This window comes from Scyliorhinus torazame, chromosome 16 (genome assembly GCF_047496885.1).
Source record: "Scyliorhinus torazame isolate Kashiwa2021f chromosome 16, sScyTor2.1, whole genome shotgun sequence".
NCBI lineage: Eukaryota > Metazoa > Chordata > Chondrichthyes > Carcharhiniformes > Scyliorhinidae > Scyliorhinus > Scyliorhinus torazame.
The window spans coordinates 189,013,758-189,036,041 of record NC_092722.1 but is presented as its reverse complement, the minus strand read 5'-3'; the positions used below and the strand labels follow the sequence as shown (position 1 = coordinate 189,036,041).

General features: G+C 45.0%; 1 protein-coding gene across 5 annotated transcripts in view; it reads left to right on the top strand.

Annotated features, from left to right (window-relative positions):
* Nucleotides 1-22,284, top strand: part of zfyve27 (zinc finger, FYVE domain containing 27) — a 180,948-nt gene that overhangs the window by 69,645 nt on the left and 89,019 nt on the right. For 2 of the 5 annotated variants that reach the window (XM_072479641.1, XM_072479637.1), the window contains exons 7-9: nt 2,377-2,448; nt 8,514-8,561; nt 13,140-13,160. In XM_072479641.1, coding sequence (XP_072335742.1) covers nt 2,377-2,448; nt 8,514-8,561; nt 13,140-13,160 — 141 coding nt within the window. The remainder of the gene's footprint in view (nt 1-2,376; nt 2,449-8,513; nt 8,562-13,139; nt 13,161-22,284) is intronic. The other 3 variants (XM_072479638.1, XM_072479639.1, XM_072479640.1) reach the window with 3 other exon arrangements.

The window sequence follows — 22,284 nt, the reverse complement described above, 5'->3', positions numbered from 1 at the left end:
ACTCGGTCCTCATTTCTGTAGAGAAGCTGGCACAGACCTCCACATACACACATACAAATACAGTGTTAGCATTCATGTCAAGAGGGCTAGAATACAAGAGCAGGGATGTACTTCTGAGGCTGTATAAGGCTCTGGTCAGACCCCATTTGGAGTATTGTGAGCAGTTTTGGGTCCTGTATCTGAGGAAAGATGTGCTGGCCTTGAAAGGGCCCAGAGGAGGTTCACAAGAATGATCCCTGGAATGAAGAGCTTGTCGTATGAGGAACGGTTGAGGACTCTGGGTCTGTACTCTGAGTTAATAAGCATGACAAGGGATCTTATTGAAACTTACAGGATACTACGAGGCCTGAATAGAGTGGACGTGGAGAGGATGTTTCCACTAGAAGGAAAAACTAGAAGCAGAGGACACAATCTCAGACTAAAGGGACAATCCTTTTAAACAGAGATGAGGAGGAATTTCTTCAGCCAGAGGGTGGTGAATCTGTGGAACTCATTGCCACAGAAGGCTGTGGAGGCCAAATCATGGAGTGTCTTTAAGACAGAGATAGATAGATTCTTGATTAATAAGGGGATCAGGGGTTATGGGGAGAAGGCAGGAGACTGGGGATGAGAAAAATATCAGCCATGATTGAATGGTGGAGCAGACTCGATGGGCTGAGTGGCCTAATTCTGCTCCTTGGGCAGCACGGTGGCGCAGTGGGTTAGCCTTGTTGCCTCACGGCGCCGAGGTCCCAGGTTCGATCTCGGCTCTGGGTCACTGTCTGTGTGGAGTTTGCACATTCTCCCCGTGTCTGCGTAGGTTTCGCCCCCACAACCCAAAAGATGTGCAGGGTAGGTGAATTGGTCACACTAAAATTGCCCCTTAATTGGAAAAAATGAATTGGGCACTCTAAATTTAAAAAAAAAAAAGAAAATTATTCTTCTATGTCTTATGGTCTTACATTCTCTCTCAGTTCTCTGGTTGGAAGGAGCTTTTGGGAAACCAAACAGCAGGTTGGAGAGTTCATTCATCCATTCAAAATGTGCTGAGGGACAATAGGGTCTGGAGAAAACCGTCTTTTTATCTGGGTATCGATCCTCACGCCGTGCAAAACTCATTGGATTTACCAGATTAAACCTGCCACAGAATAATTGCACTCGGATCTTTCGCAACATTTATTAGCATATTTCATCTCGTGCAAGATTATCTTTAAGATTAAGGCTATTAAGTCTAAATTTCTTTAGCCTTTTCTCCATGTTAATCATGGCTCAGTGGGTAATCTGCTTGTACGTACATCAGACAGACTGCTGTGGGTTCACATCCATCTCTTGGCCAACACTCCAGTGGAGTTCTGCAGGGGTGCTACCTTGTTAGAAATGCTGTTTTCCAGATAGAATGTTAAATGAAGGCTCTGCCTTTCATGTCGATTTAAAAGATTCCATGGGACTACATTGAATAAGAGCAGGGAGTTATCCCTGATGTCCTAACTAACATTGATCCCTCAATCAACATCACAAAAAACAGATTATCTAATCTTTATCACATTGCTGTTTGCGGGGGTTTGCTGTGCAGAAATTGGCATGACAGCAGTGACTATACTTGGCTGCCAACTACTTTGTGCTCATGTAGTTGTGATGGTGGGAGCAAAATTCAAATCTTGTTTTTTTTCCCTGTAATTCAAACATTGACGTCAACCTTGTGGCTCCCCTCTGCAGTTTGAATATCTTTCTGCTTTCATAGAAAGAAGTCTTACAACACCATGTTAAAGTCCAACAGGTTTGTTTCGAACTAGCTTTAGGAGCGCAGCCCCTTCCTTAGGTGAATGAGGAACCTCATTAACCTGGTGTTGTAAGACTTCTTACTGTGCCCACCCCAGTCCCACGCTGGCATCTCCACATCATGGAGTCATCGAGTTTTACCGCACAGAAAGAGGCCCTTCAGGCCATCAGTGCCGGCCATCAGGTGGGTCCCGAAGGGCCAGCCAGTTGGCGAAAGTGGGTCCCAGGGACAAAAAGTTTGAAAAACTCTGGCCTACACCACATGGATTGCAGTGGCTCAAGGCGGTGGTTCACCACCACCTGCACAGGGGCAGTTAGGGATGGGCAATAAATGCTGCTGTTGACAGTGGTGCCCACATTTCATGAATGAATATTAAAATAACCCATCAGCTTGAAAGTAACCAAAATTGGGATTCGTCTGATAGTATCACACCATGCGATCTCCAGCTTGGAACAGGTCATTGTCCCACTTTGTTCCACGAAACTAGGCAATTGCACTGCCCAATGCCTCCTTTATTTGTTATGAGCGACCATATTTTCCCACTGCCCCCTATTTCTAATTGTTTTCACATCAGTGATTCATTAAAAGTAATAGATGTTTTTGATTTTTCTCTGTAGGACGTAACCCCAGGAAACCTGGAGGAGCCTGAGGAGCAGGAGGCAGAGGATGAATTCAAAGATGCGATAGAGGTGAGTTGGACACTCCTGGCAGAGAATTTGCCTGCTCTCGCTGACGGTCGTAAGTTTCCGGGCTGAATTTTGATAGCACCGTCTTGAGAGACTTCTTTGTTGCATTGATCAAATAAGGGAGCGACAGGATACTAACGAAGGTCAAAGTCACAAAAACAGTCCCCCAACACGCAGCATGGCAGCATAGTGGTTAGCACAATTGCTTCACAGCTCCAGGGTCCAAGGTTCGTTTCCCAGCTTGGGTCACTGTGCGGGGTTTGCATGTTCTCCCCGTGTGTGCGTGGGTTTCCTCCGGGTGCTCCAGTTTCCTCTCACAGACCAAAGATCTGCAGGTTAGGTGGATTGGCCATGCTAAATTATCCTTAGTGTCCAAAATTGCCCTTAGTTTTAGGGTTACTGGCTTATGGGGATAGGGTGGAGATGTGGGCCTGGGTAGGGTGCTCTTTCCAAGAGCCGGTGCAGACTTGATGGGCCGAATGGCCTCCTTCTGTACTGTAAATTCTATGAACACACAAGTAAAAAAAATCGTATAATCAAGCAGTCCTTCTTAGGTTATTGCTTGCATTGCAAATAGGATTCAAACTTGCTAATCACCCAATCGATGGCTAATCACCCAAGACCAGAATTACATGGAATGTACAGCCTATTCCTCCCCATAACCCTTGATTCCCTTGTTAATCAAAAACCTATCTATCTCTGTCTTAAAGAGACTCAGTCGGGACGTTACAAGTTCAAACTCCACTTCAGCACTAATCACTTGGGGGATGACTTTCTATTGGGGCTCTGACAATAATCCTCTGTCAGATCAGCACAAGACGTTCAGAAAATCGGGGAAAATGTTGCAGATGGTTTGTATATCTTTTTTCTAGGTTTTCTGCAGCTGTTCCTCCATACCTATAGCTGATCAATATTAAAACCCTGTGAACATTCAACCTCGAGTGCACACTGACCAGTGCAGTATTGAGGAAGGGCTGCACCGTGGAGGTCTTATGGTCAGTTGTCCCATGGCCACTATTTTCAGAAGAGCAGGAATGCTATCTGCTAATGCTGAAGCGCTATCTCAGTTTAGCAGAGGTGTTAAACTGCGGTCCCATCTCGCTGTTCAGGTGGATGTAGCAAAAATTACACCACATGAAAAGAGCAAGGTGTTGCCCTGGCCAACATTCCTCCTTAAACCGGCATCACCTTAAAAGAAAAGAAAGACGAACAGAGTATTCTTGAGTTTGTGGGACCTTCCTGTATGCATATTGGCTGCTGCTTTTACACTCTGAACAATCCCTGCACTTCAAGGTAACTCACGTGAAACATTTCGAGAGGTGCTACATAAATACAAGCCTTTTTCTTCATTTACACATTGTGCCTGCTGTTGTGAATACATTATAATTTGCTGTGTGGTCTAATGCTTCACAAAAGAACAGCTTATTTGAATACATTGCTTGTTAATTCTTAAAGAAATCACACCACCAACTCACAGCAATTCTCTTGTCGCCCCCCGCCCCCCTTTAGCTAAGCTTTCCCTTGTGTTCCTTTTATATTCCTCCTTCATACACTTTGGGGAATTCAGGTGCGACAATGCGAAACGTGTAACGGCAGTGCATCTTTTATGAGATGTTTAATGCCTCCTTTAAAACTGCTTCTTATGTTGGATCAGTATGGTGCACTAGTTTTGGCCAGTTCCTATTGTAGCCAACAGCATGCCCCCCACCCCTTCCCCACAATAGGAAACCTGCGGGATTCGCTAAGCCCGGTGGTCAAGACAATTGTAACTGAATAAAATAAAAATAGTTCCTCCAAGTGGCACTGCCACCTCCGGAACTTAAGATAAAAGCGGCTTCTCTAATTGCAGTGCTACATCTACTTAGTGGCCCAGCAGTGTGGTGGGACTGCTGGATAAATTAACCTCTCAGGTTGTGAATGGAATTATCTTGTTGTCACTTTTTTTTTTTTTTTTGCTTCACAATGCGTTCTGGAAGACGATGCCTTGAACAGCTTTTGTGACTTTTTAAAAAAAAAAAAAAACCACACACAAGCACAAAATAAAGTGGCTATAGCATAGTTTCCCTTGTTGGCTTAGTGCACTACCTCTTGGCAGAACTGAGTCATGCCGAGCAGGAAGGGCCTTGGGTTACCAGCTCTGGTTGGAGTGCTTAGTGGAGGCTGGACCGCCTGTTGCCAGCCATCCTCCCTTGGGACTGGAGGCTGACGGACCTTTCCACGGCCAGTTGAGCAGTCTGATCAGTTCCTGACTCCTCAGTCAAACAGCCTTTTTTGCCCGAGTGACTGATATTTGATAACTAATAAATGTAAGTGTTCCAAGAAAATAGGGGGAAGAAAATGCATTTTTAAAAATGCCACTGTGTTATTCCTGGCAGCAATGTCCTGGAAATCCATCCCCAATTCCTGGGGGCTTGGCATGAATGTAAGAAATGGGAGCAGAAATAGACTTTGTGGCCCATCGGGCTTGCTTCACCATTCAATAAGGTCACGGATAATCTGATTGTGGCTTCTACTCCACTTGCCTCTCTGTTCTCCATAATCCATGACTCCATTGTCAATCAAAAATTTGTCTAACTCCGCTTTGAATATATATAATGACTCGGTGTCCGCTGCTCTCTGGAGTGGAGAATTTCAAATATTAATGACACTCTGGAAAAAATAACTTCCTCTTTATCTCCATCCTAAACAGAAAACCCTTTATTTCCCCTAGTTCTAGATTCCCCCAGTAGGGGAGACATCCTCTCAACATCTATCCTGTCAAGCCCACTCAAAACCTTATCTGTTTCCACAAGATCATTTTGCGTTCTTCTTAATTCCAATGTGTATAGGCCTAAACTGTTCAATCTTTCCTTACAAAGCAACACCTTCATCCCAGAAATCAACCTAATGAACCTTCTCTCAACTACCTCCATTGCAAGTGTTTCCCTCCTTGAATAAGGAGACCAAAACTGTATGCAGTACTCTTGACGTGGATGCATCAATGGCCTGACGGGTCAAAAACTATCTCCGCTTTTAAATATATTGAATGATGGAACATAGGCTAGAGAATTCTAAAGATTCACGACCATTTGAGTGAAATGATTTCTCCTCATCCCGGTCTTAAATGACCAATCCCTTATCCTGAGACTGTGGCCCCATGTTCTACATCCCCAATGAGGGGATCAATGTTTACTGTGTGAAGCCTCTTCACGATCAATGGTTTACATTGTGTTGAAGCGATCCCAGTCTGGCTGACGGGTGAAGGCAACCTATCGACCCAACCCTATCGACCCAATCCTCATTTAGGGATAGGACTGTCACTCCGGTAGCTGCAACTCTCTGCTAGAAATCACAGCCAGGGCAGCACCGTACCACAGTGGTTAGCACTCCTTCACAGTGTTCGATTCCTGGCTTGGGTCACTGTCTGTGCGGAGTTTGCACGTTCTCCCTGTGTCTGTGTGGGTTTCCTCCGGGTGCTCCGGTTTCCTCCAACAGTCCAAAGGTGTTCAGGTTAGTTGCATTGGCCATTCTAAATTGCCCTTAGTGGCCAACAAAGGTTAGGTGGGGTTACTGGGTTAGGTGGATAGGGTGGAGGTGTGGGCTTAGGTAGGGTGCTCTTGGGCAGCAAGGTGGCGCAGTGGTTAGCATTGCTGCATCACAGCACTGAGGTCCCAGGTTCGATCCCGGCTCTGGGTCACTGTCCGTGTGGAGTTTGCACATTCTCCACGTATTTGCGTGGGTTTTGCCCCCACAACCCAAAGATGTGCAGGGTAGGTGGATTGGCCATGGTAAATTGCCCCTTTAATTGGAAAAAATGAATTGGGTACTCTAAATTTTTTTTTAAAAAGGGTAGGATGCTCTTTTCAAGAGCTGGTGCAGATGTGATGGGCTGAATGGCCTCCTGCACTGTAAATTCTATGATGCTATGATTCTGTGCGGGTAGTCAAGTGAGGACGGTGTCATGCTGAGCTGTGATTGTTGATTTAACAATCCTTACCTTGATGTTTGGAGAAGGATTGATAAGGTTGCAGGTATGAGGGCTGGGGAGAATTTGTCTGCAGTATTAACTGGATAAAGAAGAAACAGTTTGTCTGCTTTAAATCCAGGTTTCTGCTGCCACATGTTTCCAATTGAGATAAGTGGCCCCTAAACCCAGGATTAATCAGCCACCTGAAGACACAGTCCTATCTCTTCCTCCACACAAACGGCCTTTGTAGTTGCTGTTGTTTTGAATATTGGCCTTGTCAGGACTGCACAGAGAGAAGGGATCAAAACTAAAGAAAGTATTAACATACCAATCTGATTCCAGTTTATCCGATCATTATGATGAAGCGGAGGAAATTTTGCAATATTTTGATGGAAGTTTTCATGATGTCAGTGACTGGGGTGGGTGGGGGAAGGACACGAATGGTTAGAAGTTGAATAGTATTATGGTATTGGTAACAGGCAGGTTAATATGTTCATGTAAAATCACATTACATTGTGCTTACAGCTCAAACATACCATTCGGCAAACAGGCCAATGCCTGACTTTATGTCCCACATGAGCCATGTCCCCTAACCCTACTTCATCTAACCATATCAGTGAATTGATCCCTTTCTCCCCGATGGACATAGCCAGCTTTCAGTGAGATGTGGTTAGCACTGCTGCCTCGCAGCTCCAGGGACCCGAGTTCAATTCCGGCCTCTGGTGACTGTGTGGAGTTTGCACTTTCTCCCCGTGTTTGTGTGGGTTTCCTCCGGGCGGGTGCTCCGGTTCCCTCCCACAGTCCAAAGATGTGCAGGTTGAGTTGATTGGCCATGCTGAATTGCCCCTTAGTGTCCAAAAAGGTTAGGTGGGGTTACTGGGTTACAGGGATGGGGTGGAGCTGTGGGCTTGAGTAGAGTGCTCTTTCCAAGGGCCAGTGTAGACCAGATGAGCCGAATGGCCTCCTTCTGCATTGTAAATTCTATGATTTATGTATCTATGTTATTGGCCTAGGCTGTTCCACATGCTAGTAAATTTCACATTCTCACCACTGTAAAGAAATGTTTCTTGACTTCCCTTTTGGAATTTATTATTGACCATCTTGTCATTATTTTGTATCCTCATGTACAAGCCCCTCCCCCTCTCTGGCATTGGCAACATCCTTTCGCCCTTGGTCCACCTCCTCTTTTCGCTGGCCTGCTTTATGAACTTCTTCCTCCATGGATCCTCCATCCATCTAAATTGTAAATTCTGAAACTGTCTCCCCAAACCCCTCCATCTCGCTGCCTCTTTATCTTTTAGGTAGATTTGTATTAATATAGTGTCTTTCACGACCACAGGATGTCCCAAGTATTTACAGTCACTTGGGTACTTTTGCGGCGTACTCACTGTTGTAACCCCAAATCGGGCCGCAGTCATCTCCTAAACATGTTCCCATTGTTGCTCATGCCCAGTTATTTCCTCCTGCTTTAAATTGCGTTGGGGAGTATTTTGCGATACAATCACTGTTTCGTTGAGTTTCCACGTCGGTATTTAATAGAAGGTGCTTCAGACAAATGGGCTCATACCCTTTGTTAAAATAGTGGGCAAAAGAATTGCACGTCAACACATTTGTTACCAATTTCACACACCACAATTTCAGTCCATAAAATCTTCAAGCCCAGTTTTACGCCAAGTATGCATGTCATGTCTGGTTTTATTTGGCACAATTATTTATTTGCAATTATTTATGTGCAATTTCTGGAATTTACTTTTTGATTTCCTTTTGGTTTATGTGACGAGATGTGGACTCCTCGTGGTCTATTTTTATTATGTACCATGGAGATATTGCAGAGTTCACACCTGGGAGAACAGGCTGAACAGAATGATCTGTAACAGCCACTCTTGGTGTTCAGTTAAAATTCAAAGTTGAAAACCTGAATGTGGTTGAGGAATTAGCGTGCAAGAAAAGTAAACATCCATGCACCGCTCTGGGCATGGCGCGGTGTTTCAGAGTTTGCATTCTTTGTGGTACTGTGGAGATGGGGCTTAAGCACCTTGATTCCTCATTGAGTTTGTTCCTCATCACATCTGTGCCACCATGTGAAGGAAGACCCATTTGAATTTAAACCGCTTTGTTGCAGGAAGCGATTTCAAAAAGAGAAGTCATTCTCGGAACGTTAGCATCGCCGGTAAGTCTGCAATTATTGCCCATTCCTAGATGCCCCAACTGAGTGCATTGGTCTGGCACCTCGGAGAGGAATTGTGATTCAATCACCTTTGCATGGAACTAGTCACTAGGGGCAGGCCGGGTAAGGGTGGCAAGTTTCCTTCCCTGAAGAACGCAGTGAGCAGGATTTTCCTGTCCTGCCCGCCGTCAGGGCCGGAAGTTCCTGCCCGAGGTCAGCGCACCTTTTGCTTGTCTGTTGAATTCTCCGTCCCGCCTCTGGCCATTCTGGTGGTGGGTGGGACCGGATGATTTGGGCCACTGATTTTGGGTGGGTTTTTTCTGACAATCCAACAAATTCATGCTCACTTCATCGTTTTATTTCCAGACTCTCAATTACATTCCATTCTCACACTGCCAAGATGGAACATGGACGCGCATTTTCTGGGTTATTGGGGAGATGATGGAGTAATGCTCATGTCACTGGACTAATATCCAGAGGCCCTGGGAGCATTGTTCAAATCCCACAATGGCAACTGGTGGAATTATAACATTATGTTAATCAATAAAATGCCTGAGAGTGAAAGCTGGCTTCAGTCATGGTGCCATGAAACACTGGCTGATTATTATGAAAGTCATGCAGTCCTTTGAGGAAAATAAATCTGCTGTCCTTTCCTGGTCTGACCTCCCATGTTCCAGATTCCAGAGCCCCCAGCAATGTGGTTGACCCTTAACTGCCCACTGAAATGGCTGAGTAAGCCACTCAGTTCAAGTGCAATTGGGAATGGACAATAAATGTTGGCCTTGCCAGTGACATTCACACGTCATGAAATAATATTTTTTTTTAAATCCAGGCATTGAAAGTACAGAATGCTGCTGTTCTTATTACCTGGTTACTTGGTCACATTGACAAACAGGAAAACTTTTCCAGAGTTCTTGGAAATTTATTTTGTTCCTTCAGTGCCTGCGTGCTCAGTGAACAGTCATGATCCAGTGTAGGCCACCCAGGCCGCAGCTCTGTTCCTTGCTGATCCAGCGTTTCAGCTGAGACTCCATTCGCAGCATCCTGTCCTCTGAATCAGAAGGGTTTGGCTTCATGTCCCATTTAAGATATTTGAGCATAAAGTCCAGGACAGTGGGAATACTGCACTGTTGGACATGCTTTTCCAATAAGATGTTTAATTGAGGCTCCTTAGGCAGCACGGTAGCGCATTCGTTAGCACTTCTGTCTCACGGCGCCGAGGTCCCAGGTTCGATCCCGGCTCTGGGTCACTGTCCGTGTGGAGTTTGCACATTCTCCCCGTGTTTGCGTAGGTTTCGCCCCCACAACCCAAATATGTGCAGGCTAGGTGGATTGGCCACGCTAAATTGCCCCTTAATTGGAACAAGTGAATTGGGTACTCTAAATTTATTTTTATGAAATTGAGGCCCCTCAAGTTGAATGCAAAATGTCCCACCACTCTATTTTGAAGAAGAGCCGGGAAAGCCTCCTCGGTGTACTGGCTAATATTTACCCCTTAACTAATATTTACCCCTTAAATAAGTTATTGCCTGGTTATCAAAACTTTGCGGTTTGTGGAAGCTTACTTGTGTGTCCAAATTGGCTGTCACATTTCCCACATTTTTGCTCTTCAAAGATACAATAATATGATCTTGAAAGGGGCAACATAAATGCAGGTACTTAGCTGCTAGTTATCTGGGGCGTCATCCTCCGACCCCCCCGCCGGGTCGGAGAATGGCCGTTGGCCGCCGTGAATCACGCTCCCGCCGAAGTCTCCGGTACCGGAGATTGGGCGGGGGCAGGAATCGGGCCGCGCCGGTTGGCGGGACCCCCCGCTCAATTCTCCGGCCCGGATGAGCCGAAGTCCCGCCCAGAAATTGCCTGTCCCGCCGGCGTAAATCAAACATGGTATTTACCGGCGGGACCAGGCGGCGTGGGCGGGCTCCGGGGTCCTGGGAGGGGGGGGGGGGGGGGGGCGCGGGGCGATCTGACCCCGGGGGGTGCCCCCACTGTGGCCTGGCCCGCGATCGGGGCCCACCGATCCGCGGGCGGGCCTGTGCCGTGGGGGCACTCTTTCCCTTCTGCCTCCGCCACGGTCTCCACCATGGCGGAGGCGGAAGAGACTCTCCCCACTGCGCATGCGCGGGAAACTGTCGGCGCCCGCTGACGCTCCCGCGCATGCGCCGGGAAACTGTCAGCGGCCGCTGAAGCTCCCGCGCCTGCGCCGCATTTCCGCACCAGCTGGCGGGGCAACAAACACCATTTCCGCCAGTTGGCGGGGCGGAAATCCCTCCGGCGTCGGCCTAGCCCCTCAATGTTGGGGCTAGGCCGCCAAAGATGCGGAGCATTCCGCACCTTTGGGCCTGCGCGATGCCCGTCTGATTGGCGCCGTTTTTGGCGCCAGTCAGCGGACATCGCGTCGTTGGTGGAGAATTTCGCCCCTGATCTCTGCTCAGTTGGCACTTCTATAATTGTCTTGGGTGCCTGCCTCTGAAATGCTTGTGTGTGGAGATTGGAAGGAGACAGAATTGGGACTTGGTTTTTCCTGTTATTGCAGCCCCATTGAATCAGCTGCTACTGTCTAGATTTCGAGATTTACAAACTGAATGCAATAAAAGTGATAAGTGATTAAGATTAGTTGTCCCTTTGCTGGTTGATCTGGATAAAGCAGTGAGCTGATGTCAGTGAACCTTTTTGAGCGAGTTATCTTATCCCAGGGCAGGATTGCTGCAGCTTTTCTAAAGTCAGGAAAGGAAAATCGATTTGGCTGGTTGATAACTAGCAATCACGGCTGGAAAATGGATGTATGTGAACATTGGGTCAGGGAAGGAATGAGCTCTGTAGGAATGCAGGTAGCTTGCCAAAACTGACTGCCAGCATTCACTGGAAGAATGGACACCAGGGCAAGGTACTGATACCCCCGGCACAACCCTTCAACAAGTTCTTCAGGAGCCAATGGAGTTAAAAACAATTAAGTAATTTGCAGGAGATGGGGTGCTTTTCACAGAGAAACTATAAGGCGTCTGATGGGCAGGGTGAGGGATTGGGACCAAAGTATATTACTAAAAGGGGAATAGAAAGTTCTGAACTGTGTGTAACTGCCTTAAAGATTTATGATAGGGTAGCGCAGAGGGAGCTTTACTCTGTATTTAACCCTGTGATGTACCTGTCCTGGGAGTGTTTGATGGGGATAGTGTAGAGGGAGCTTTACTCTGTATCTAACCCCGTGCTGTACCTGTCCTGGGAGTGTTTGATGGGGACAGTGCAGAGGGAGCTTTATCCCCGTGCTGTACCCGTCCTGGGAGTGTTTGATGGGGACATTGTAGAGGGAACTTTACTCTGTATCTAACCCTGTGCTGTACCTATCCCGGAAATGTTTGATGGGGACAGTGTAGAGGGAGCTTTACTCTGTAACTAACCCCGTGCTGTACCTGTCCCGGGAATGTTTGATGGGGGGGACAGTGTAGGGGGAGCTTTACTCTGTATCTAACCCCGTACTGTACCTGTCCTGGGTGTGTTTAATGGGGACATTGTCGAGGGAGCTTTACTCTGTATCTAACCCTGTGCTGTACCTGTCCTGGGAGTGTTTGATGGGGACAGTGTAGAGGGAGCTTTACTCTGTATCTAACCCTCTGCTGCACCTGTCCTGGGAGTGTTTGATGGGGACAGTGTAGAGGGAGCTTTACTCTGTATCTAACCCCGTGCTGTACCTGTCCTGGGAGTGTTTGATGGGGACAGTGTAGAGGGAGCTTTACTCTGTATCTAACCTTGTGCTTAACCTGTCCTGGGAATGTTTGATGGGGACAGTGTAGAGGGAGCTTTACTCTGTATCTGACCTGTGGGGCCCAATTCTGACATAAAAAGAATAGATACTTGTTCAATTAACAGTGATATTCCATATCTTGTGGAATTCTGAATTCTTCCTAGCGAAATTAAAACAAAACGGAAGAATCTTATCTTTGGAGAAAGAATACCAACCTTGGGCAAGAAATAAATTAGAAATTGTATGGAAAAATCTACAAATGCTGGGTAGCTGAAAGAGTGTTGGAAGTACATGGCAGAGCAGCCAGCATCAAAAGTAACATGCATTTACATAGCACCTTTATGCTAATAAAATGTCCCAAGGTGTTTAAGAGACACCAAGTCACATAGGGAGATATAAGGGGAGGTGAACAAATAGGGTGATTATAACAAAAATGGAAAAATGCAGCAGATCTCGCAGCATGTGTGGAGAGGGAAAATAGTGTTAATGGTTCAAGTCCACATGACTCTTCAGAAAAGGTCATAAATTGTGTCTTTAAAGGCGGAGAGCGAGGCAGAGAAACCTTGGGAGGGAATAACAGATCTTAGATTTGAGGCCCCAATGCTGAAACAATTAAAACCAGGGTACCGAATGTGGCCAGTCTTGGTGGTGTGCAGAGATCTCTACCTTTGTAGAGCTGGGAGGTAATTGAGGCCGTGGAGAGATTTGAAAACCACGTTAACAAGCCATGGAGCTTCGTTCCAACACCTTTGTCAAACTGAATTGTTTTTTTTTAAACCTCTATTCCATCTTTCAAATTGTTCCTTCTCTCTCTCTCTCTTTGCGGCTTATTCCAAAAGGAGCATCAGCTGCTGGTTACGGTGAGTAGCACGTGGATGTTCAAAGGAAACTCCTTTTCAATTATTAATCATGTGTTAGCATTGGCTTTTAAACTGTTTAAAGGATAGTTCTCGCTTTCCTCTAGTTAATTGCTGGCAATGTTCTCTCCACAGAATGAATGATATACTTTCTGAACAGATTATAAAAAATACACCTTCTAAACCTGTAATATGTTGTCGAGTAGTTTGGCTGGGCTGGTGATTTGCTTCTACATTTGCAGGGACAGGTGCCGTTCTGTTAAAGGAGATGGGTGTAGTAGCTGGTTGTATGCCTTATGTCCTTCTTCCACGTCAAAATAATCGGAATTGTTTTGGTTAGATTGCAGAGTCCTTACATCAGGATGCCCTATAGTTTTCCATTGATATTTCTTGTCATTATCTTCTAACTGCATTACAGTGTTCCATTTTGTGGCTTGAGAATTGTGCGCGCATAGTCTTCAGCGTTATCCTCCACCTGCAAAACGCAATGCTGTGTTTTTACCTCCCAAGTGTAATGCAGGTGTGGAAGACCTAGTGTGAAACGGGGAAGGGAAATGTTTGTCGTCATAGTAACTCTAAAGAAATGCTTGTCTACATAAATGCTGTTCCTATTGCTCTTCCGAATCAGAACTCCTTACGCAGCCTCCTATTGTAACTCATTCTTCCAAGGTATCCAATAAATCTCTGGAATGCTTTACCCTCCTCATCCTGTTATCTCTGCCATCCTAGAAATGCTGCTAAACATTCCAAAACGAAATGTAGTCTGCCTAGGTCGAGTTAATATCAAACTTGGTGAAATGTATTATATACCTCCCCACACACTAGGCTAATCTACCTGAACCCATGACAGCGCAAACATGACTGATTTTCCCAGACTGAAATTTGACCTGATGCCAAGTCTGGTGGTTTGATGTTGTGGCTTCGAGCCCAGTTCTGGGCAGGGTCAACCAAATTTATTTTCCTTTCAGAGTTCTTCTAAGTTGTCCAGAAGAGACGATCGTTCAGTGTGTGGGTGTCTTCTCCACCAGTTAAATGCCATTGCCCTGCGGCATCAATGTGTGGTGGAAGAGGCGCCCCGTGGGACGTGGGGGTTTGATGGATCAGTGAACTGGTTTCCTTTTGTGTTGAATCTGTGTCTTTTTAACTGGGTCTCCCTTGAATAGTGCCTCAGCTCTCCCTCACCTTGCAGAATATTACACTAGTCCAGAGGGTCACGCCAAGGAAGAAATGCGCCGTTTGTCTATTGGCAAGACCATTTGTTATTGGAGTACAATGGCTTTGGAGCCAGTGAAAAAAGGTTTCCAAATGAAAGTAACTCGAAAGTTGAGGCTCCTTACTGGGCAGAAGAACAGGTGTCCTACCCCTATACCTGACCCATGTTTAACCCCCACTGCCTTCCATTCTCCTTTTTGAGTCAAATGTGTGCCTGCACCACAAATTGGACCCATTTTGTTGTCTTGAAAGATAAGTGTTGATGTTACCACTGGACCAAGCCAGACTCCTGGGTGGAATCTGGCTTGATAGATCCTTGCTTTATTATTTTTTGTTTGGATATGTGGAGGGTGGCTACTGACAGAGTTACAGAAGTCAGTTCATGAATGTTTAGCAATGATAACATTTATTGAACAAGGAAAGATTAACTATAATACAGTACTTCTTCACCCCAACTATACGTTTACAGATATATACACAGATTTGTAATGTTAGGATACCGGACCAGACTTTAACGTCAGGATATCAGCCAAGAAACCCCAGCAATTTGAAGTTTGTGAAACTGTGAGAAAGGATACTTCACTCCGGGAGTGATTCCACTGACAAATGGGGAGTTTAGGTTAAATCAAACTTTATTTTTAACATAGTTTTAACTACATTAACATCACAGAAATAGCTCCACAATTCACAGTCAAACAGTCCTCAAATAAAAGGAAAACCTTTAACTAATGCCCCGCATCTTCACTTTAAATATTCCAGCCAAGTAACCCAATATGGTTCAAATGTCATAAATAAATTAACAAAACAGGTTAACTTGCTCATCTGTTTGGACCTTTTAGAGAGAGAACCTTTCAAGAGCAGCTCCAGTGCACTTCTGTCTTGTCAGACCCTTATGCTCAACCTAACTGCATTTGTCAAAACTGCAATCTACAGACCGAACTGGCTCCTCCTATTAATTACATCAACTGTCCCATTAAGATGCCCCATGACCTGCTTAGCTAGGACTAAACACAATCCCTCAAATTATCTATACCCCAGGGAATCTCCAGCAATCAAAACAATATCCCATTAGCCATCTATATGTAAACAAGTAAATGGTTAGAAGCCATGGTTACCTCAGTTTTTTTGACACCTTAATTACAGCTTTAGCAGACACACAGTCTGTGCACCTTATTATAGGTTCTATAATATTACTTCAACAAATATATACCTTAACACACTCAATACCATTACTGCAACAGATATAAAATGGTGTATATAACAACTTTGTACATTCATCGTAAAGATGACACTAGTTATAAAATGTATCTTGTACTATGATGTTCTCGGCCCATGTAAACCAGTAGGCAAACTGTATTCAGACACTCCACTCTAAAACCAAGCAACAGATGCCACCCAAAACAACTTCTCTGGATTTCCCATCAATTCCCCCCAGATGCTTGTCACACTGTGAACTAGCTGATCTCACTGGGACTCTGACTTCCACTTGAAGATTTCCAATTTCTGCTCTCAAAGAACGGACCTTGAAATCTGCTCCCAAATAAGACTTTCTCTTGGATGTCATTACCAAGGTTCGCTTCCAGCATTTCAACCTCTCTGATGTTCCTCTGCCCTCGAGCGCCATAGGCACTCAAGCATCGCCTTCCACACAATCTCTCAAGAACCCAGCCATACCAACAGAACACCACTACTTCACTAGTAATGAGTCACCAACTTTTGATTGTCTCCTTGGATCTCTGGCTTCCCACCAGCCCAAATTATCTCATTTTTTAACTTGGAGCCTCTGCTCTTTACTCTTAACTTTACTTAGCAAGACCTTTTCCAGATTCCTGTTCCTTTCCTTTGACTGGAAGGAAGTTTTGGAACCTCTTTTCTTCGCTCTCCCTAGTTTTGGGACCTTTCCAATCTTTAGTTTGGGATCTGCTCTGTCTATTCTCCCTTCATATCCTGCTAGAGAGAGCCTAAAGCCATTCCCTGCACAATTACTGAACCTCAAAACTGCTTTCTGTTCCCCTGTGGTTCTGTTGCTAGGCAACAGTCCAGTTTTTATATCCTGTATTTGCTTTAGAGTCATAAAACCTCATTAACGTGGAGGCATCCTTTAAAGTGAAAATAAAACTGAAGACTCCTTAACACACCACTGCAGAAATATAAATTAAGCTTAAAGCCATAAAGTCTTAATCCTAGCACCCACAAATGCAAATTACTTAAAACTATCTCTTTATTTTCCAACAATAGGATGCATGTAACTTGCATTATAGTGAGGGGGAGTTGCGCATCATCAGCCCCTCTCTCAATTTGACCTATTCTGGTCCAGTGCTAAGACTAGTCTAGACATCTGGAGATCGATCAGATGCAGTGGGGGATCAGGACTCCTTCTGTGTTATGTCGAGCTCTACATGTTCCACAGCATGATGCTAGTCCACCTTAAAGAGCATTGAGCCTTTCATTAGTCTCATCCACCTAGTCAACCGGAATCTATCTTTGCATGATAGGGTCGACAAATCCCTAGGTTGCCGAGGGTAGGAGACCCATTGGCTACCTTCCTTGGTTTGGCTTGTCTGTTAAAACAGTTTACCAGCAGGTGGCCGCTGTCACACTTGGAGCCACAGGTGAGGGCTGGGTGAAGCTGAGGTACAGGATGAACCTCTCCAAAACCCCCACATGATGTGAACCAATCCCTGTCAGTTGCCAGGCAGAATACTGTCCCTGGGCAATCCATTGGCCACCAGCCAACCAATCAAAACAAACCCATCCAATTTCTTGGGTGCCTTAAAGTCTGGGTTCTTCTGCCCAAAATACAAAACTTTATAACACTAGTTCTTTACTTCCTCTGCTCAGTATGTCTCCAATAATGATCCGTAGACCAAAATGATAAAGACAAAATGAAAGAAACAGGAACTAAGGGAATCAACATGAAAGGCCCTTAATCATCCTGAAGCACTTTGCATCCACTGATGTACCTTTCAAATGTTTTATTCTCCGAATCGATAGCAGCCGATTAGCGCAACATCTCACAAACCAAGTCATCTGTTTTCGGGATGTTGATGGAGGATAAATATTGCCTGGAGCAGACTGGGGAGAACTCTAAAATTGTGTTCTGGAATCTGTTATGCCCACCTGAGAGGGCAGATGGGGCCTCATTTTAACATTTCTGAAAGACAGCACCTCAGACCATGCAATACTTCTCCAGTGCTGGAACAAAGGGGAGTCGGCCTTGATTTTGTGCTCAAGTTTCTGGAGTGCAACTCCTGTCCTAATCTACTGAGTCGAGTGCTCCTCACTGAGCCAAGGCTGGAACTATAAATGGGTCTAACCCAATGGTGTCAGACACCTTCACAAGGTCAGCCATGATAAAATCTCTGCTCATTAGCCTTGTATCATGGCTAAGGAAATGTCTTTGAACAAGTGGAAGGAGAGGGATTTCTCCTCCTCGTGTTGTGCATAAGGGGTTCCTGGTATCCTCCAGCAACAAAAGGAGATATCTACTTCTATTGCAAATGCAATGGGTTACAGACGTGCTGTTTTTGTTAGTCTGACAATCGTATTCCAGGCCACATGCCTGGGATTCTGTGTTATTCGCATGATCGTCCATTGTTAAACAGACCGTGGGGATATTTTCTAAGCTCAATTTGCTGGATTGCATCAATTTATTGAGAGCAAAATTAAGCCCATTTGCAGGTTGAAATTCTAATGGTTCATGTTTGTATTGAATTGCCCTTGCTATAAACGATAGACTCGTAACACAGCAGTGGTATCATAGGATCATAAAATCCCTGCAGTGCAGAAGGAGGCCTTTGACCCATCAAGGCTGCACTGACCCTTTGAAAGAGCACTCCCCCATCCACACCACCCTATCCCCGTAACCCCATAACCTAACCTGCACCAAACGGGCAATTTATCACGGCCAATCCACCTAACCCACACATCTATGGGCTGTGGGAGGAAACCGGAGCATCTGGATGAAACCCACGCTGGCACGGGGAGAACGGACAAACTCCACATAGACAGTCACCCAAGGCCGGAATTGAACCCGGGGTCCCTGACGCTTTGAAGTAGCAGTGCTAACCACTGTGCCACCCATATCTCTGCTGTGAGTTGAGTTAGACTGTTTGTAACTTTGGTGTTGTCCCGCAATGAGCTTCAGCGCCAGACTGCCTGTTTTCACCCTTAACATCAGCTGACTCTGCCTTGCCTAAACTCATCTAGCGACATCCTCATTCATGTTTTGTTGCCACTTCACTGTTTCAGTGCAGCTCTAACCAGCGTCCCATCTTCCAGCCTCTAAAACCTTAAGCTCATCCAAAGGTCTGCTGCCTATATCCTAATCATCCCAGTGCTCATGGTCCTACGCTGGTTCCTGACTAAGTAGCGTTTTATTTTGAAAGAAAATAAGTTTCAAATCCTTCCGTGTCCTCATTTCTCTCTATCTCTGTAATCTCCTGCAGCCCCACAACCCTCCAGATCGCTGCACCTCCCTGATTCTAGCCATTTGCTCCACCATTAGTCTTGCCTTCAGCTGCCCAGACTCTAAGCTCTGGACTACAGTATAAACCAGGAAACACTGGGGCTTGTAAAAAATGTACGGCAATAATCATGGGTGATTTTAATATGTAAATAGACAGGATTAATCAAATTGGCAAGCGTAGTCTCGAGGATGAGTTCATTGAATGTATAAGAGATTGTTTCTTGGAACAATATATTGTGGAACCAACCAAGGTGCAGGCCACTCTGAATTTGGTATTGTGTAATGAGGTGGGATTAATTAATTACCTCATAGTTAAGCATCCTCGAGGGAATAGTGACCATAATATGATGGAATTCAAAATTCAGTTTGGGGGCGGGAAAGTGGAGTCCCACACTAGCGTTCTGGGATTAAATAAAGATAATTACATCGGACATATTTGGTCCGAGTAAAATGGACAGGAAGGCCTAAAGGTAGGACAGCTGGTGAGCAGTGGCAGTTGTTTAAGGAGCGACTCAATTCCTCGCATCGAAAATATATTCTAAAGAGGACGAATGGCGGTAAGAGGGGGGGAAAAAAATCCATGTCTTAAGCAAGGAGTTTAAGGACAATATAAAGACGAAAGCTATGGTGTACCATGTTGCAAAGGCTAGTGGTAGGCTGGAAGGTTGGGAAACTTTCAAATATAAAAAAACGGTTAGGTAAATTATAAAAGAAAAATAGCAAAAAGGATAGCAAAAGCTTCTATAAGTGCATAAAAGGGAAGAGAGTCGCTAAAGTGAATGTTGGCCCCTTGGAAGATGAAACCGGAGAGTTAATAGTGGGGAACACCGAAATGGCGGAGATGCTAAATCAATATTTTGCCTTAGTTTTCACCGTGGAGGACACTAGTACCATTCCTATGGGAACGGGTAATTCTGAGGTAATAGAAAGGGTGAAACTTGGAACCATCAGCATCAATAGGAAAGCCATACTCAACAAACTATTCCAAGTCTCCACGGCCTGATGGCCTGCACCCTAGGGCGTTAAAGAAAGTGACAGTGGAGGTAGCGGATCGAATGGTTATAATATTGCAAAATTCCCTGAACACGGGAAAGGTTCCAATGGATTGGAAAAATGCTAATATAATGCCATTATTCAAAAAGGGAGGGAGGCAGAATGTAGGAAATTACAGACCAGTTAGTTTAACATCTGTTGTTGGGAAATTGTTAGAACCCATTATTAAGGCAGTAATATCAAGACAAATAGAAGTCAAAACGCTATCCATCAGAGTCAGCATGGGTTTATGAAGGATAAATCATGTTTGACTAATTTGCTAGAGTTCTTCGAAGATATAACGAGCCAAGTGGATAATGGGAATCCTGTAGATTGGGTCACTGTCTGTGCGGAGTCTGCAGGTTCCCCCTGTGTATGCGTGGGTTTCCTCCCACAAGCCCTGAAAGACGTGCTTGTTAGGTGAATTGGACATTCTGAATTCTCCCTCTGTGTACCCGACCAGGCGCCGGAATGTGGCGACTAGGGGATTTTCACAGTAACTTCATTGCAGTGTTAATATAAGCTTACTTGTGACACTAATAAAGATGATTATTATTTGATGTAGTATATCTGCTCTCCGGAAGGCATTTGGTAAGGTGTCAGAAAAAGGTTAATACACAAGGTGAGATCACATGGGTGTAGAGGTCATTTATTAGCTCGAATAGAAGACTGGCTGAAGGAGAGTCGGGATAAATTGATCTTTTGCTGGATGGCAAGATATGACTAGTGGCGTGCCACAGGGTTCGGTCCTTGGGCCCCAACTATTTACAATCTATATTAATGACTTGAATATCGGGATAGAAGATTCTATAGCCAAATTTGCAGATGACACTAAAATAGGTGGGACAGTAAGTTGCAATGGGGTAATATGAATCTTACAAATGGATATAGATAGGTTAGGTGAGTGGGCCAAAATGTGGCAGATGGAGTTTAATGTGGATAAGTGTGAGGTTATCCGTTTTGGTCAGAAAGATTTAAGGCAACTTATTATCTAAATGGGCAGACTTTGGGGTGCTCCGGTGCAGAGGGATCTGGGTGTCCTTGTGCATGAATCGCAGAAAACTTGCATACAGGTGCAGCAGGTAATAAAGAAAGTGAATGGAATGTTGGCATTTATAGCTAAAGGAATAGTGTAAAGGTAAGGAAGTGTTGTTGCAACTGTACAAGGCAATGGTGAGACCGCACCTGGAATATTGTGCACAGCTTTAGTCCCCTTATTTGAGGAAAGATGTAGTGGCATTGGAGACAGTTCAGAGGAGGTGCGCTAGGTTTATTCCAGAGATGAGAGATTTGTCTTATGAAGAGAGATTTTGCAGTTTATGCCTATACTTTCTATACAATGAGGGGAGAAAAAATTGAGGTATATAAGATGATAAAAGGTATGGATAAAGTAGACGTAGAGCGGATGCTTCCTCTTATGTTGCAATCTAAGAAAGAGAGGTCATAGTTTTAGGATAAGGGGTAGAAAATTCAAAACCGAGATTAGGAAAAACTACTTCTCCCAAAGGGTCGTGAATCATGGAATTCGCTAGCCCAGAGTGCGGAGATGCTGGGACAGTGATTACATTTAAGTAGGAGTTACAGATTTCTAATTGGTAATGGATTTAAGGGTTACGGAGAACGGGCAGGACAGTGGAGATGAGGCCGTGATGGCCATATTGAACAGTGGAGCAGGCTTGAGAGGCTAAATTGCCGACTCCTGGTCCTAGTTCATATGTTCTAAGAAATAACCACTCTGGGTAATTCCACCTTTCAGGTCTCAGTCTGTAGCCCTGTAGGTAACAGCACCTCGAGCACAAATCTGATGTTCTTAATTGATTGGGGATTTCTTGATTAATAAGGGGATCAGGAGTTATGGGATAAGGCAGGAAAATGGGAATGAGGAACATATCAGCCATGTTGGAATGGCGGAACAGACTCGATGAGCCGAAAGACCAAATTCTGCTCTTAATTTCCCTACACCTCCCCTGTCTATCCTTTTTTCCTCCTTTAAGACTCCCCTTAACACTAAACCTTTGGTCACCTGCACCCCTTGACTGGCATGATGCGAAATTATGTTTGATAACGTCCCTGCAGAGCACTTTGGGACAGTTTACTACACGTGCTATATAAAGACAGGTTTTTTTTTTCTTTTTTTAAACTCATTTTATTCAAACTTGTATCAAAGTAGGTTACAGCAAATAAACACCCCAGGAAACATTCTTCCCAACAATCAACTAAACGGTTTGTACAGATTTTTCTCCTTTTTCACCCCCCTGCGACGAACAGCTCCTCAAACACCGTCACAAACAACCCCCACCTTTTCTCAAACTCCGCTGCTGAGCCCCTTAACTCATATTTTATCTTCTCTAACCACAGGAAGTCATACAGGCCACCCAACCATGCCACTACCCCCGGTGGCGATGCCGACTGCCA